The 13,920-nt window shown below is 51.0% G+C and overlaps 7 protein-coding genes across 7 annotated transcripts; 3 read left to right on the top strand and 4 right to left on the bottom strand.

Annotated features, from left to right (window-relative positions):
* Window positions 1-105: 105 nt before the first annotated feature.
* On the bottom strand, window positions 106-1,849 carry Aud_001634 (ribosome-binding protein NMD3; the record flags this gene model as incomplete). Its single annotated transcript, XM_043287126.1, has 3 exons — window positions 106-1,219; window positions 1,275-1,700; window positions 1,788-1,849. The coding sequence occupies 3 exons, from the start codon at window positions 1,847-1,849 to the stop codon at window positions 106-108; spliced, it is 1,602 nt and encodes a 533-aa protein (XP_043143061.1).
* Window positions 1,850-2,131: 282 nt separating this feature from the next.
* Window positions 2,132-4,198, top strand: Aud_001633 (RsfS/YbeB/iojap family protein; the record flags this gene model as incomplete). The annotated part of the gene is made up of 1 exon (XM_043287125.1): window positions 2,132-4,198. One exon carries the CDS (start codon window positions 2,132-2,134, stop codon window positions 4,196-4,198), a length of 2,067 nt encoding a protein of 688 aa, XP_043143060.1.
* A 307-nt stretch (window positions 4,199-4,505) lies between these two features.
* pex12 (ubiquitin-protein ligase peroxin 12) lies at window positions 4,506-6,024 on the top strand (the record flags this gene model as incomplete). The annotated part of the gene is made up of 2 exons (XM_043287124.1): window positions 4,506-4,563; window positions 4,622-6,024. The coding sequence occupies 2 exons, from the start codon at window positions 4,506-4,508 to the stop codon at window positions 6,022-6,024; spliced, it is 1,461 nt and encodes a 486-aa protein (XP_043143059.1).
* Window positions 6,025-6,243: 219 nt separating this feature from the next.
* Aud_001631 (glycoside hydrolase family 125 protein) lies at window positions 6,244-8,003 on the bottom strand (the record flags this gene model as incomplete). The annotated part of the gene is made up of 3 exons (XM_043287123.1): window positions 6,244-6,515; window positions 6,590-7,791; window positions 7,870-8,003. The coding sequence occupies 3 exons, from the start codon at window positions 8,001-8,003 to the stop codon at window positions 6,244-6,246; spliced, it is 1,608 nt and encodes a 535-aa protein (XP_043143058.1).
* A 551-nt stretch (window positions 8,004-8,554) lies between these two features.
* Window positions 8,555-10,374, bottom strand: Aud_001630 (uncharacterized protein; the record flags this gene model as incomplete). The annotated part of the gene is made up of 9 exons (XM_043287122.1): window positions 8,555-8,703; window positions 8,771-8,941; window positions 9,012-9,155; window positions 9,211-9,235; window positions 9,296-9,595; window positions 9,661-9,771; window positions 9,863-10,154; window positions 10,207-10,262; window positions 10,315-10,374. The coding sequence occupies 9 exons, from the start codon at window positions 10,372-10,374 to the stop codon at window positions 8,555-8,557; spliced, it is 1,308 nt and encodes a 435-aa protein (XP_043143057.1).
* Window positions 10,375-10,625: 251 nt separating this feature from the next.
* rad18 (E3 ubiquitin-protein ligase RAD18) lies at window positions 10,626-12,020 on the top strand (the record flags this gene model as incomplete). Its single annotated transcript, XM_043287121.1, has 3 exons — window positions 10,626-11,133; window positions 11,211-11,325; window positions 11,387-12,020. 3 exons carry the CDS (start codon window positions 10,626-10,628, stop codon window positions 12,018-12,020), a joined length of 1,257 nt encoding a protein of 418 aa, XP_043143056.1.
* A 99-nt stretch (window positions 12,021-12,119) lies between these two features.
* Aud_001628 (putative vacuolar sorting protein SNF7 family protein) lies at window positions 12,120-13,805 on the bottom strand (the record flags this gene model as incomplete). Its single annotated transcript, XM_043287120.1, has 5 exons — window positions 12,120-12,821; window positions 12,883-13,077; window positions 13,128-13,355; window positions 13,421-13,688; window positions 13,756-13,805. The coding sequence occupies 5 exons, from the start codon at window positions 13,803-13,805 to the stop codon at window positions 12,120-12,122; spliced, it is 1,443 nt and encodes a 480-aa protein (XP_043143055.1).
* Window positions 13,806-13,920: the final 115 nt, after the last annotated feature.

Genomic DNA, 13,920 nt, shown 5'->3' with positions numbered 1-13,920 from the left:
TTTTTGATTGCCCGGGTATTGTTTGACCTAGAAGTCGAAAGCACATGAAACCTTGATTAAACGCCATAATCCTTGAATGCAATGATGGTTAGCTCAATTGAGAGCTCATTCCTCGTCATCCACGTTCAGCTCGTCAAAGTCGTCGAGCAACTCTTCCATGCTGATCTTAGGCGCTTCGTCATCGCTCTCGTCGTCATCCATATCCATGCCACCAGCACCGCCGTCGACACCTTGCATACGATCCTTCGGGCGGGCATTTTTGTTCTTGTACAGTTGCAAGGTACTACGCAATTCTTGGTCTTCTTCGACATCCCGCAGGAACATTTCAAAGTCGGCCTCCATGCGTTCGCGTTCTTGCTCTTCCTTGCGACTGAGCGACGCAGCCTGCTGCTGCAGAGCCTCCTCCTCGTATTCGCGAGCCATGCGTTTAAGTCGCCAGGTGCGAGTCTTCTTGTTCTTCTTGCGAGCATAGTGCTTCTTGACCAGTACAACGTCCGGAATAGCAGAGCTGTATTGACTGCTGGCTTCGATGGCTTCAAAGTTGGGGTCGTTGAAGTTTGTGCCGGTGAGATGGTAACCAAGTACAGAGTCTCCGACATGCAGAATCCCTCCTAAGTGGGTCCGAGTGAAGTAGGTCTGATTGTTCGAGCCCAGGTCTGAGGCACGCGCAACAGTGGCCTCAGCAAGATGGAATCGTCCATTCGAACGGCCAACGGGCTCAATATCCATGATGATGAATTCCACGAGCTCGGAGACGTCCGCAAGGTTCTTGAATGGTGCTCTCCAATACACTGCAGTGGGCACTTCGGCCGTCTGAAGTGTGTTTGGATCAATCAGGTTGACTGCGGTGCTAACACGGTGGCAAAGGACCAATGGAGAGATGTTGCCGAGGGACCTGGCCAGTTTGATGGGAAGAGCGACCAAATCGTCTTTGCAGATAGGAATCAACTCGACGGAGAAGGAGAATTTGTATGACTTGGTCGAAGTGTGGATATCCATAGAAATCAACTCCTGAGACTTCTTGACTTTGATGGGCGTCACGGACGACAGGAAGTCAATCATCTTTTCGGCATGGTTCCTCTGGGCAAAGAAGAAGTCCAATCCATCCTTTGCTTCCTTGATGTTGACCGTATCTTGATGAGCGTTGTGCTTGAGAATCAATTGTTCTAGGTAGAGGAATGTTCGTTTATGAGGGACCTTCTGCCGCACCTGCACAGAACTAGAGACAAAGTTAGCAAGAAACCACTAATGTCGCTGGACCAAAAGCTACTCACGCTCGCCATGTATTGTGTGTGTATGACTTCGCGCAGTCGGGGCATTGCTGAGCGTGAACAACATATTCAACTTCAAAAGCTTGCTGAACAATGGTTCCTTGGAACGCCTCCTGCTGAATTGTGATCTTGACCTTAATACGTCTCGAATGGGGTTCAGTCCATATGAAACTCGCGTCAATGATTCTGACTTTATTCAAGCCCCTAAGCTTGCGTAGACACAGCGCCAAAAGCTCTTTCGATTCAAGTGCGGCGCTGACCCAAGCCATTGGGGGCTGAAGCCATCTCTCACAATCTCTGCAGAAATGAAGGACAGCTTCGCGGGGGATACCCTGGCTGATATCGACTGTCAATCTAACACAATCTTGACAGAGCGCGCCCGCTGATGTTGTTCCGTCGATAGGAGCTCCACAGTTGCAACAGAGGATTCTAAAGAGTTACAAGCGTTAGCCGAAGTTCACAAGCCTCATCATAAAACTCTTATTCAGATGCACGATTTGTGAGGGGACGACTTACGTTGCAGAGATTGCCTCCTGAGGAGCCGCAAAGGGAACTGGGGCATCTAGGTCCATCGACATCTTGAAGCCCTTAATGTAAAAAGACTTGAAATACAGAGAGCTCAAGAAGAGAATATAAACTCAGAGTCGTAGACTCTTAAGAGGATGAATAATGACTGCTTTTGCCCCGCGCAGGAAACATTTTTTTTTGATGTGTTTGTCTGCTTATCAAACCATCCCGCTTGGTCAGCATGTGTTTGCATTGTTTGCACTATGGGGAAAGAACTGAATATCAGTCATTGATATCGCCATCTTTGAATTGGTGCTTGACCTCTCAATTAGTCCCAGTTGATCATACTGCAAATGATTCGGATATTGCCCAAAGGCCCCAAGGGCCTTAATGGACTGTTTCGTGCATGTCCATCTAATCCGGGCCGTTCGTTCCTCTGCCACTCAACTTACAATGTCAACCGTCGAGCCTTCTGGTCCGCACCTCAGGTTCGCTCCGAGAACTCACCCTCCAGCAGTCAGCCATTAAAACCTGATTCAAATGACGGAAATGGAACTTCTCACAGCACTGCCTCTACGGCGCCATCTCAACATACACCGTGGTATCTCCAGGAAGAGACGCCGATTGACGAGTCGCGCCAAATTTCCTCTCGAGACCAGATCCCGGAGCTCCCTGAAAACCCACCAGCCATTCTGCCTGTTCTTCTTGATTACGTTTTCAAAGATCTTGGCTTGGATGAATTGAAACTACTTGACCTTAGAGGTCTCGAAACACCCCCGCCCATTGGCGCCAACGCCATCATGATTATTGGCACTGCTCGGAGTGTGAAGCATCTGAATGTTTCGGCCGATCGTCTTTGTCGCTGGTTGAGAAGCACCTACAAGCTCACACCTTATGCGGATGGGCTGCTGGGTCGGAACGAACTCAAAATCAAACTTCGGCGTAAGGCTCGACGCGCTAGAGTCGCCAGTCGTGCTGGAACAACCGTCGACGAGAAGGATGATGGGATCACTACCGGCTGGATCTGTGTGAACGCAGGCGTTGTTGAAAAATTTCCGGTCGACGAACAGGCGTCTCGGAAGGTCGAGGGGTTTGGCAACATTGTGGGGGGCACTCGAGTTGTTGTACAGATGTTCACGGAAGAGAAGAGGGCCGAAGTCGATCTTGAGGGCCTTTGGCTAGCTACCATTGAACGCGATAAACGGAGGAGACAAGTTTCGATAGACGACAAAGCAGACGCGCCTCATGAAGAGGTTCGTGCTTCTACACCAGTCAAAAATTCATCCTCTGACCATGTTTTCGGACACCACTCCAGGTCTTCGGCGAGCCTTCCTCTGGAACAAAGAAGGAGTCTACACAGCACACGTCGGCTCGGCAGTCCTCAAATTAAAGACAATCAAGACAACAGCTTGGATATGTCTCTGGATTCGATCTCTACTGGAACTGGCCAACTTGCCGGCAACCGTACTTTTGATAAGGAAGTTGCTACTGATTCATTGCTTGAACACCTGTCTGGACTCCCTGATGACCAAGCCCTGAGTGAATTAGGTGCCGGACAGGAAGATAGGGACTCGACACCTTTTCTCCGCCTGTTTTACAATGCTCTCTCACGACTGTCTGCCGAAGAAGCAGCGGTGACTCGGATGAAGTTGATATGCACGGCTATCTCTCGACGCCATCAGGGATACAGCAAGGAAAGCCTTTGGAAAGCTTTCATGACTTGTAACTACCACACCTATTCTATATCCGACGAACTGGGCATCGACATCGTTTCAGCCATGTTAACGGCACAACCGGCCCACGAGGGAGGTCCCGAGGCTACTGGGGTGTTGCCAGAAACCGACAGAGAACTCGCTCTTCGCGTCCTGGAACATCTTGCCCTGCGCGGGACGGATGTCCTTATGATGAAAGTGTTCCATTTGTTGTACAAAGCAGCCAGTCACCCGACAAGCCTTTCTGGTGAAGAAATCATTGAAGATGTAACAGGGACTACCAAAGATCGGCCTGCATCGCGAGTATCGAAATTGATTGAAACCCTCAACATCCAGTTTGACCCAGAGGAGGCTCGCAAGCTTATGATGTCTTTGTTTCGCAATGAAGACTACGACGGGTTTTGGAAACTATGGCGCAAGCTTCCCCTGAATGGCAGCCCCCGTACCTCTGCAGACTATGAGATGCTTTTCCGGCTGCACGCAGAGTTAGGGGACGAGCGTCGCGCCAGAGACTGTGTATCCACCTGGGTGCCCATGATGAGTCGGGAACATCCTCCAATTCCGCTCAGCGGACAAGTAGTGCAGGATATTATGTACTGTATCGTGATTGCAGAACCGGACATTGACTGGATGGCAACAGGAGGCTCAACGAGTAATCTCGCCTTGATCTGGAACGACTGTAAAAACAGTTCGCCGGCGAGTGCTTGATGTAGTTCTGCGGAGCATATAATTGTATTATAAGCCTATATACCCGTGTCAATTAGGAGATATCTGGATATGAAAGGTTAGACATCGTTGTTGTTCCATACGTAGTTTTGAGTGTTGTAGTAGACCGAATGCCAGCCAAGACAAAGATCGCATATGCCCGACGGCTGGCCGATGAACCTCGGCTGCCAAGTCCGGCGTCACGACGGCATCTTCCCCAGACTGCCGGCGATTGCCCGCTTCTTAACATCTGCATTGTTTTGTAGCTTCAACATTAGCTGTTTGATGATGACTAACTACCTTCTTCACCATGGAATACCTACCCAGTCTTCAGCAGGAGTTTGACGAGCTCAAGCCGTCGCTTTTTGGTAAGCGAACTCGCCTTCACGATTGGGCTCGAGAATCTCAACTGATTCAATTCCACAGAACTCCTCGCTGAGCAACAGCTCTCGGATCTCCTACCTCCTTCACTTCGGTATCTACTTGCGGTCGCTACACATCGGCATCCTCGCTATCTATTACGGATTCTAAACTCATACGACGAAGTCTACGCACTCCTATCTCTCATTGTCGAGCGATACTATCTGCGCACCTTTGGCGGTTCTTTCACCGAGAACTTCTACTCGCTTAAACGAGAAAGAGTCTTACGGACCAAGAATGGCGAGATTCCTCGGGCCCAACTTGGCGCGTCAGGTCCCGTGCGCGAGTCTCTTAAGCTGCGCTCTTCGGACGTGTGGAAGAACCTTTTGGTCATGGTCGGAATCCCCTATCTGAAGCGCAAGCTAGACGAGGGCTACGACATTCACGCCGCACCGCAGGCATCGCTGATTTTGAGCGGCGGGCCGCGATACAATCCCAGCGACGACCTTCCCCCTCGCCCAACAATCCGCCAGCGGCTGATGTACTACTACAAATGGTTCCTACGGAACGTCTACCCCTCCGTCAACGCCGCATACTACTTCTCCATCCTAGCCTTCAACCTAGCCTACCTCTTCGACAACACGAAATACTCCTCCCCTTTCCTATGGCTCATCGGCACACGAATTCGCCGACTAGGCGCCGCCGATCACCGCGCCATCGCCGCAGTGCTAGACGCCAAACCCAGTGCCACCGCTGCCGCCGCCCGCTCCCGTCCCGGCTCGGGACTCCTGGGTCTCCTAAGCCCGCAGAACCTCTACCCACAACTCCTCACCTCGCTGCGCTACTTCCTCCCGGCATCGATCTTCGCGCTGAAGTTCCTCGAATGGTGGCATGCAAGCGACTTCTCGCGCCAATTGGCTCGCAAGGCGACGGAGGTGCTCGATCTCCCTGCCCCCGTCGTCAACGGCATGGTTCCACCGTCAGAAAGAAGTAAGAAAGCAGATTCGCAGAAGGGCAAGGAACCCGCCTCGAAGGACCTCAAGTCTGCGCTCAAAAACCCCCGTCGCAGGATGCAGCCACCCATCTCGGCCACCTCGTACCTACCTATTTTCACTGTTCCTCTCCCACCCGCGGACTCGGATAGCGCGTCTGCCTGTCCGATTTGCCTCAACACGTTGACGAATCCGACGGCGTGCCAGACCGGCTATGTATTCTGTTATGTCTGCATCTTTCATTGGCTGAATGGGGAGCACCAGCGACAGTTGGATTTTATGAATGGCGAGAGCGCGGGCGCTGCCTGGGAAGATGAAAATGAAGACAGTGAGGATGGTGCGAAAGACAAAGAGGACGGCCGTGAAGAAAATAAAGTCAGTCGGGAGGGCAAGTGGGAGAGTGGCAAAGGGAGATGTCCAGTCACAGGACGGAGGGTGCTGGGGGGTACTGAAGGGCTGAGACGAGTTCTAGTCTGATTGTTATGAATCATGTCGATAAATAGGTGTACTGTGCAACTAGATGAGCTTCTTTTGTCATTATGTATAGCATATTATATATCAAGCAGTCCAACCGAGGAGTAATCTACGGAAGGATGTATCAACCTGGAGTCTAATACTGGGAGAAGCCCGATAGTCCAATTGCTGTTATCTTGTAGACTGCGCTCCCAAAAATATTAGCGACAGGGGTATATGCGATTACTGGATGATGTACGGCTTCGCGCCCTCCCCAAAGATCAGATGCGGTCTCTCCGCTGCGATCTTCAAAATAGTCTGCGCAAAGAACGAGTTGGCCCAAGCAAACCAGGGGCGCGTATAGTCTTTGATATTGTTGACGTTGATAGATTCGTGAACGAGACCCAGGAGACTCGAATTACGGACAAGGTTGATGGATTCGGTGATCTCGGCTTCAGAGTCGCTTGTCATCGCTTGAGCTAGGAGTGACATTGGCCAGGCGTTCTGCAACCCGACTATATACGGCACTCGGTTAGCTTCTACTTTGTTTCCTGGATGGATTAATAGAAGGAGATGGGATGGAGCTTACTGTGAGGTCCACCGATGCCATGGAACGCGGAGCCTGTCAGATAATACGGGTTGCCGCTTTTGTCGAGTATCATCTTGCGCGTGTTGCGATAGACTGGGTCCTTCTCGTCAACATAGCCGAGCAGAGGCAGCGAAAGCAGAGACGGAATGTTGGCATCGTCCATGAGGATCCGTGAGCCATAGCCGTCCACTTCGAAAGCAAAGACATCGCCGTACTTTGAGTGGTGCACGATCCCATGCTCCTTGACAGCCTGATCAAGCCCCTCACCTCGGTGCCGAAGTTTTTTGACCAGGTCCGCACTCCCCCCTGCCGCCTTGATCACATCCGCGGTCCTCTTCAGCTGGACGGACATCATCGCGTTAGGCGGGATGAAGTACCCGAGTATAGTAGCGTCATCACTGGGCCGAAATGCGCTCCGAATGAGGCCCGTGCCGTTATTCAATGGATTACCAATGCCCCCCAGGCTCAAAGTTTCAGTACCCGCTGTGGTTGTGCGCTGGAACGTGTACTGGTTGGGGACGAATTGGCCCTGCTCGTTGAAGGTCGGCTGTGACTGCGCATCCAAAACACTGAGAAGGGTGTTTAGAGCCATGTACCAACGGTCTGTGAGGAATTCCGTCGATCCTGTGTTTTCGAAGAATTGGGTTCCCAGTGCCAGAAAATGAGCCAATGAATCGAGCTCGTACTTGCATTCGAACACAACAGAGGGCTCATATGCTGGATGCACCTTGTCGTCCTGACCATTCGCTGTCGGCTGAAGGCCACTGGGCGGAGGTGGTTGAAAGGCATTGCAGTATGGCGACTGAATGACAAACTCAGCCTGGGTGTTAATGGCACCCAAAATGAGGTTGTAGAGGGCTTTGTCCTTTTTGGCTAGAGCCTGGTAACCAGATAATTGGTTCGTGGAGTCGCGAAGCCACTCTGCATTGATATCGCCGGTCACAATGAAACTCTGTGGTCCGTGCCATTGAGCACCATCCTTCTTAGTCTTTTTGGCTGCAGTTGAGCCATCGGTGTGCCATCTGATGGTCGTGTCCAAGGTGTTGGGAAACGCATTTCGAAACAATTGAGCTAAATCCTTGTCCACCATACGGGACGTAATATCGTCAATAACTCTCTCCACCTCTGGAGATGAAAACGTGCGACATTCTGTCGCTGGCCTTTGGAACGGTAGGTTCAATGGACCACCACTGTATGGAGGACTGAATTAACGTGAGAAGAATTTGAATTAGCTCTTGATCAGACAAATCGCGTAGAGATACAGAGACGTAGTGACATACTGCGGTACAGTCGAGTATGAGACGTAATCAGGACAAGCTCGCCGCAGAATCGCGGGCTCGTCTTGAAGCCCTGCGGTGCAGCTGACTTGAAGACCAACTGTCAGGGCGAGAAAGAGGGCCGACGAACGAGTCATGATCGGCTGAATTCTTTCTGTTTAACCTCCCCTCAACGTTGAATGTAAAGTTACTACGAAGGGGTGAAAGCTGACCCCGAAGACTCAACGATTCAATAGTGTCGCTTTGGCGATTGTTTATCAACAGTCGTTTTCGCGCATGCCAGACGGGGAAGTGATGAACACAAATAGTCGAAAACGGGGCATGCGCTCGAACCGGTTCGAAACCCATGCTCTCCCAATGTCCTCATATCCTTCATATTCTCCCGGAATCTAACCGAACTCCCACGGTAGCATTGTAAAGGATCGTTGCAATCCAAAGATAGTGGAACCGTTTAGAGTCGCTATTTGTTCATCCCCGCTTCAGGACGCGGAGATCGTCATAATATGCGGGGAGAGCCAGCTAGCCAGTCAAGACCCATGTCGCTGCGAGATGCTTCTGTGCACTCCCCTCCCCAGTTCCACTAAAAGAAAATCATTATTCGGCATGATTTACACGTGCAGTTGCTAGATAGGCTCTAGGGAATGGCTAAGACAGCTTCCTTTTTCTTGATTTCATACCATCGACTACTTTACTTCTTGGAAAAGAACGACATGATGTTGCCTTGACCGGGCTTCCCTCCGGCTTTGCCTTTGGGGGCACTCAACGCTGGCTTTTTCTTAGGTGGTGGTGCGGGTTCATCCTCGGAGAATGACTCCCATGACGGCTCTTCTACGGTCACTGGAGAGGAAAAGGCATGTTAGTGGGGTTTGGAGGGTCATCCGATGCAGCGCACAGAGGTGCTCACCAAGGTAGCCTTCCTCATCCTTGACGGTCTTCTTTTTCATGACCTTGCGCCTACCTCTTCGGCGGCCTCCTGACACTGTTATCTCTTCCTTGAGTTCCTGCTTGGGTGGTGGCTGATCGATGGTTTTTTGTTCCTCTGCGGGAGGTTCTGGAACATCTGGCATCTCCTCATCTTCATGTTCACACGAGTTAGTACGCATCAGGTTGTTGTGTCATATGCAAAATAAAGTCAATTAGCGTACCGTCATCATCCTCATCCTCCATCATCTTTCTGAGCCTCTCTTCACGTTCTTTTCTCGTCTCACGATTGTTGGTCGTCGATGACTTCCCAGACTCCGGGAAGAGCTCTTCGGGTTCCTCCTCATCAGAGGCATCCCCCAGAACCACTACTCTCTATTAGTCCTTGCATAGACACCTGGAAGTGCATAATGCTGAGCTTACCATCTTCTGCACCGCTAGGCTCGGCCTGGTAATTTAATCAGCAGCTGTGATTTTGCAACACTAAGTTGGGCTGGGATGCACTGACCGACTCGGCACCAGAAACAGCAGGGGTCGCCGATCCTTCTTTCTTCTGTTTTGGTTTTGCCTTCGCAAAAGAGCTGAAGAGGTCACTCTTCTCCCTCTTCAGCGGCGCAGTCTTTTCACTAGGTTTGACGGGTGCTTTCTCGTCAGCCTTTGTTTGAGATGTAGGTGCTGCATCTTCGGCCTTCTTGCTCTCAGACTTCACTTTTTGTGTCGCTTCGTCCTGCGACGGCCGTTTCGAGGGAGCCGCACTTTTCGCAGCCGGTGTGGGCGCTGGTGCAGGGGCCCGCACGCCTGTTCTCCTCTACGCGACAAGAAGTCAGGTGATGTGTTCTTCAGTCAATGGCCACAGAATTTCAGGAAAGATACCTTGACGTTCGTGTTTTGAATCATTCCCCATTGCTTTCCGTATTCTAAAGGATCTTCATGAGCAAGAGCGGCCAGCATCTCTCGATGGACGTCGGTGAGCACGTTGAGATCCTGTAAAACCATGGGCTGTAAGCTATATATGTGTATTGATGATATTGACTCAAAGGTCGACTTTGCGTCTATATTTAAGTTAGTGATAAACCATCTCCGCTTGGTTTGGTCTTGCTAGTCGCAGGCACTTGCCATCTAGATCTTCTTCTCGCGCTAGAATTATCGAGGCCGTTGGCACCTCGTCGGAAGCCGCATCCTGATTTGGCATCGAGCTAGGTAGGTAGGGGCTGCCCCGCATGATGTCGTCTCCGCCGTCATGATTCTCAGCGTGAACACCGTTTGTATCCTTCTCTTGTGGTTTCTGAATTCCGGTAATAACGTAGGTCGCATTCACACTCTGCGGCTTCTTCTTATTCTCGGTATGGTGAAAATCATATAGCATTCTGGAAATGTTAACCGTTATGTATCAAGCGACGAGGCTGTAGATAGACGAACTGCTTGGCCAGATTGCAATGGACCTTGAGAGCTCGACCTAACGAGCGATAGGTGACCTGAATCCATTAAGTTCCCCGGAGCTCAAAGCACAGGTCGAATGTCACGTACTGTACGACGCTCGTTGAGGACATTCTCTGCGAGGTATTTCCGGTAGTCGACCACTGCCATCTTCGTCTTGCGGTTATTTGCGCTTCTGTAGCTTGCGACTCTTTGCGGATAGAAGCTCCTATTATTTACGGTCCTTCCCCGAGCGACGCGTGTTAAACCACTTTACGCGTATCAGTCAGCCGGTCTTGGCGCTGCGCCCGCTGATAGCAGTAGCCATTACTCTCGGCTTTCTTTTTTGGTTTTCGTCTTGACGATCATACAAACATCGTCTCTCTCGCACGCCATAAGGCGCGGCAGCTTACCCCGATTCAATGGAGCAGACATTTGACCTTCCAGACTCCACAGACTGGTTGGACACGCCGTTGTCGCTCGTCTCGCCGCTGGAATCCTCTCTCCGCTGTCAAGTCTGTAAGGACTTTTTCGACAACCCCGTCATCACCTCGTGCAGCCATACGTTCTGTTCGTTATGTATACGACGATGCCTAAGCACTGAGGGAAAATGTCCAGCCTGTCGGAGCTCAGATCAGGAGCTCAAGCTGCGGCGTAATTGGGCGGTCCAGGAGTTGGTGGAAGCTTTCCAAAATGCTCGTCCGAGTATGCTCGAACTTGCGAGGGAGGCCGCTAACTCGCGTCTGGATGAGGAGTACACTACGGTTCAACCTGCGACGAAGAAGCGTAAGGTAGATCAGGAGGATGGCCCGGATGCGTCCGGGCCTGAGGGGGTACGGACAAGGTCGCAGAGCAGAAGAGGAAACGGCCAAGCTGAGCTTGTTGTGGTGGATGCGATCGAAGATGACCAGGACGAGGAATATGTCCCGGGTATGTCATTACACTCTACCTAACCCAGTTCTGGTCGGGGTTGAAGAAGCCATTGCGTCTAATATCAGCGTATCTAGAGGACGGTCTGGTCGCATGCCCTATTTGCGGCCGGAGAATGAAAAACGAGGCAGTTTTCCAACACTTGGATATTTGCACAGGGGACCCAGCCCCCTTAAAACAAGCATCTTTCGGGTAAGATGTCTCTTAAAATGGAATGTGCGATGCGAAGTATCTAACTCCTGTTTATATGCAGGTCTCTGCAGCCCATGTCCCCAGTCTCGCGCAAGTCTATAGATGTCACAGACAAACCACCGGAACGGCTTCCTACCATAAATTATAGTTTGCTGAAGGATAATGTTCTCCGCAAGAAGCTCAAAGACTTGGGTATACCGAATTGGGGCCCGCGACCCCTTCTGCAAAGACGTCATACGGAGTGGATGAATCTATGGAATGCGAACTGCGACTCGAAAGCACCCAAGTCCAAACGAGAATTGTTGCACGAATTGGCTGTATGGGAGCGCACCCAGGGCGGCCATGCTGCCTCGTCATCAGAATCTAGCAACACAGTCATGCGGAAGGACTTTGATGCGGCGGCGTGGTCAAATAACCATGGAGACGAGTTCAAGCGGCTGATTGCGAATGCACAGAGGAGAAAAGATGCTGTGATTCGTACAACAATATCTCAGGCGGCTCCAGCTCAAGGTGAAATCTCCATGGCTTCGGCACCTGAGCAGTCGACAGAACCGTCGACACCACCAGAAGTTGCAGAGAGGTTGCAAGCACAGACAGTACCTGAAGGCACTTCACTTGCAACTAGTGCCGAGAATGAAAGTCAGACGATACAGACCCCTAGTATAACGCAGGTAGTCAGTTCTTCTCCAGAGTAGTCCACAGGCCGGTCTGATGCACAGAGACTGCCCCTGAAGAAGCTGCGAAGACACTGCAGCACCAGATGTCTTTGACATGAGGAATAGGCGCCCTAGATCTCACTGAGCCGTGGCCCGGGGACTTTCCTCAACCGACATGTGCGACAGGCTTTCAATACTTTCCTCGATCGCCGATTCTACGCTCTGCTCTGACGCAGCTGTGCGTGCAGCCTCTTTGGCTTTCTGTTCGAGGTCGTCAAGCTCAGCGAGCTTCTTGCGGGTCTCTTCTGCGTCCTTTTCTTCCCTTGCTTGTCGCTCCCTATTCTCCAGCTCTTCAAGCTCGTCATCCAACTCTGTCTCGTCGATTTCTGGGGCAACCTCATTCATGATGTTGCCGATTTCGTCCACCTTGGACATCTCTTCACGCAGCTCCTCAACAACATCCTCGACCCTTTCAACGCCGCCAATCTGAGTATGCAGTCCGCGAAGAACACCCGTGCTCGCTTCCATCACTCGGACGTATTCAATCTGGTCCGTGGCATTTTCGATCTTTGAATAGACCTCTTCGAGCTGTGTCAGAGTGTCCAGTCGTTGCTTAAGATTATGCTCGGCGAGCTTCTTGGAGCGTACCGCTGCCAATGCCGAGACACGGTTTTTCTTCTGAACAGCGACTTTTGCGGTCAAGTTCAGCTCCTCAATCTTGCTTTCCAGACGGTCGACTTGCTTTGTCATAGTTGACATGAGTGATTTGATAGAGGCAATAGTAGTGTCTTGCTCGGTGATCTCGCGTGGCGAGTCGTCCGAGGGTCTGAACCTGATGGTCTGGTTCACATCAGTATGTGCAATACATGCATTCCAGATGTGTGAACGGACGACAACCTACCTTGCCGTCATATGCGATGGCCCCTATATCACGGGATAGATAAAGTAGCAAGACATCGAAATCAGCGCTTGAAAGCCCACTGTCCTTGTTAAGAACTGTTGCGAACTCTTCTGTAAAACGTTCTTTGGAGTATACTAGATCCATCTTTGATTGACTGCCACCAAGAGTCTGCTTCACTACCCGATCTGCTGCCTCCTATAGAATTCGATCAGAGCCTTTTCGACGAAACTATGAAAGAGCCATACCTTTAGGTTTTCTATCAGCACCAGCTCCTGAACCTGTAATCTAGCCGAAGTCTCTGGTGTGTCGCTTCCAATTACAAAACCTCTCAACCGCTTCATCCCCCATGTCATTACATTCCATGGGCTCAATGCCCCAGGATTGATAATCCTCCATTGCCTTTGCTGCAAGCTGAGCGGACTGGCCTTGAAAACCTGCAACGGGACCATAGTATGCTTCCGAATCGCTTCATCCTGTACGCGAAACCAACACACTCAGCAAGCACAAAACTTCAAAGAGACCGGAAGCTGAGACATACCAACACCGCACCAAGCGCCACCGGCCGACCGTATTCGGGTATCTCCAGAGCTCGTAACAATGAATCGTCCGTTCTCAGTATCAGATGGTCGCTTTGGACCGCTGTAGCGGTCGTCGAGCTGGATTCGCGAGAAGGAGAAGTCGATACATAGCCCCGCCTTGCGGCCCTTGTCAGGGCTCGTTCCCACGCGGCAACGTTCACGGCGTATCCGTCGGGATTCGTCTTCTTCTGTAAGGTGAAGTCGGAGTAAAGCGACGGCAAGCGGTTTCTGGAACAAAGTAGTCAGCTTCATCTTCTGGGCTAACATCTATTCAGAAATGAAATTTGTAGCAGACTTTTTGAAGGAGTCTTCTTGTGTGAGGATGGAATTCAGGAGGTCACTCATGTTGCTTGAGCTATATCTTCTCCAAGGTGTGGTTTTCTGAGTTGCTTGTTTTTGATACTGGTATATACTTCTGTGTTTTGCTTTGCGTGTTGTACTGTGCAATATGTGTATTACG

Source organism: Aspergillus udagawae (genome assembly GCF_001078395.1).
Source record: "Aspergillus udagawae IFM 46973 DNA, scaffold_1, whole genome shotgun sequence".
NCBI classification, from domain to species: Eukaryota; Fungi; Ascomycota; class Eurotiomycetes; order Eurotiales; family Aspergillaceae; genus Aspergillus; species Aspergillus udagawae.
Note: the sequence above shows the minus strand (reverse complement) of the source record. Positions and strands in the feature narration are given on the sequence as shown.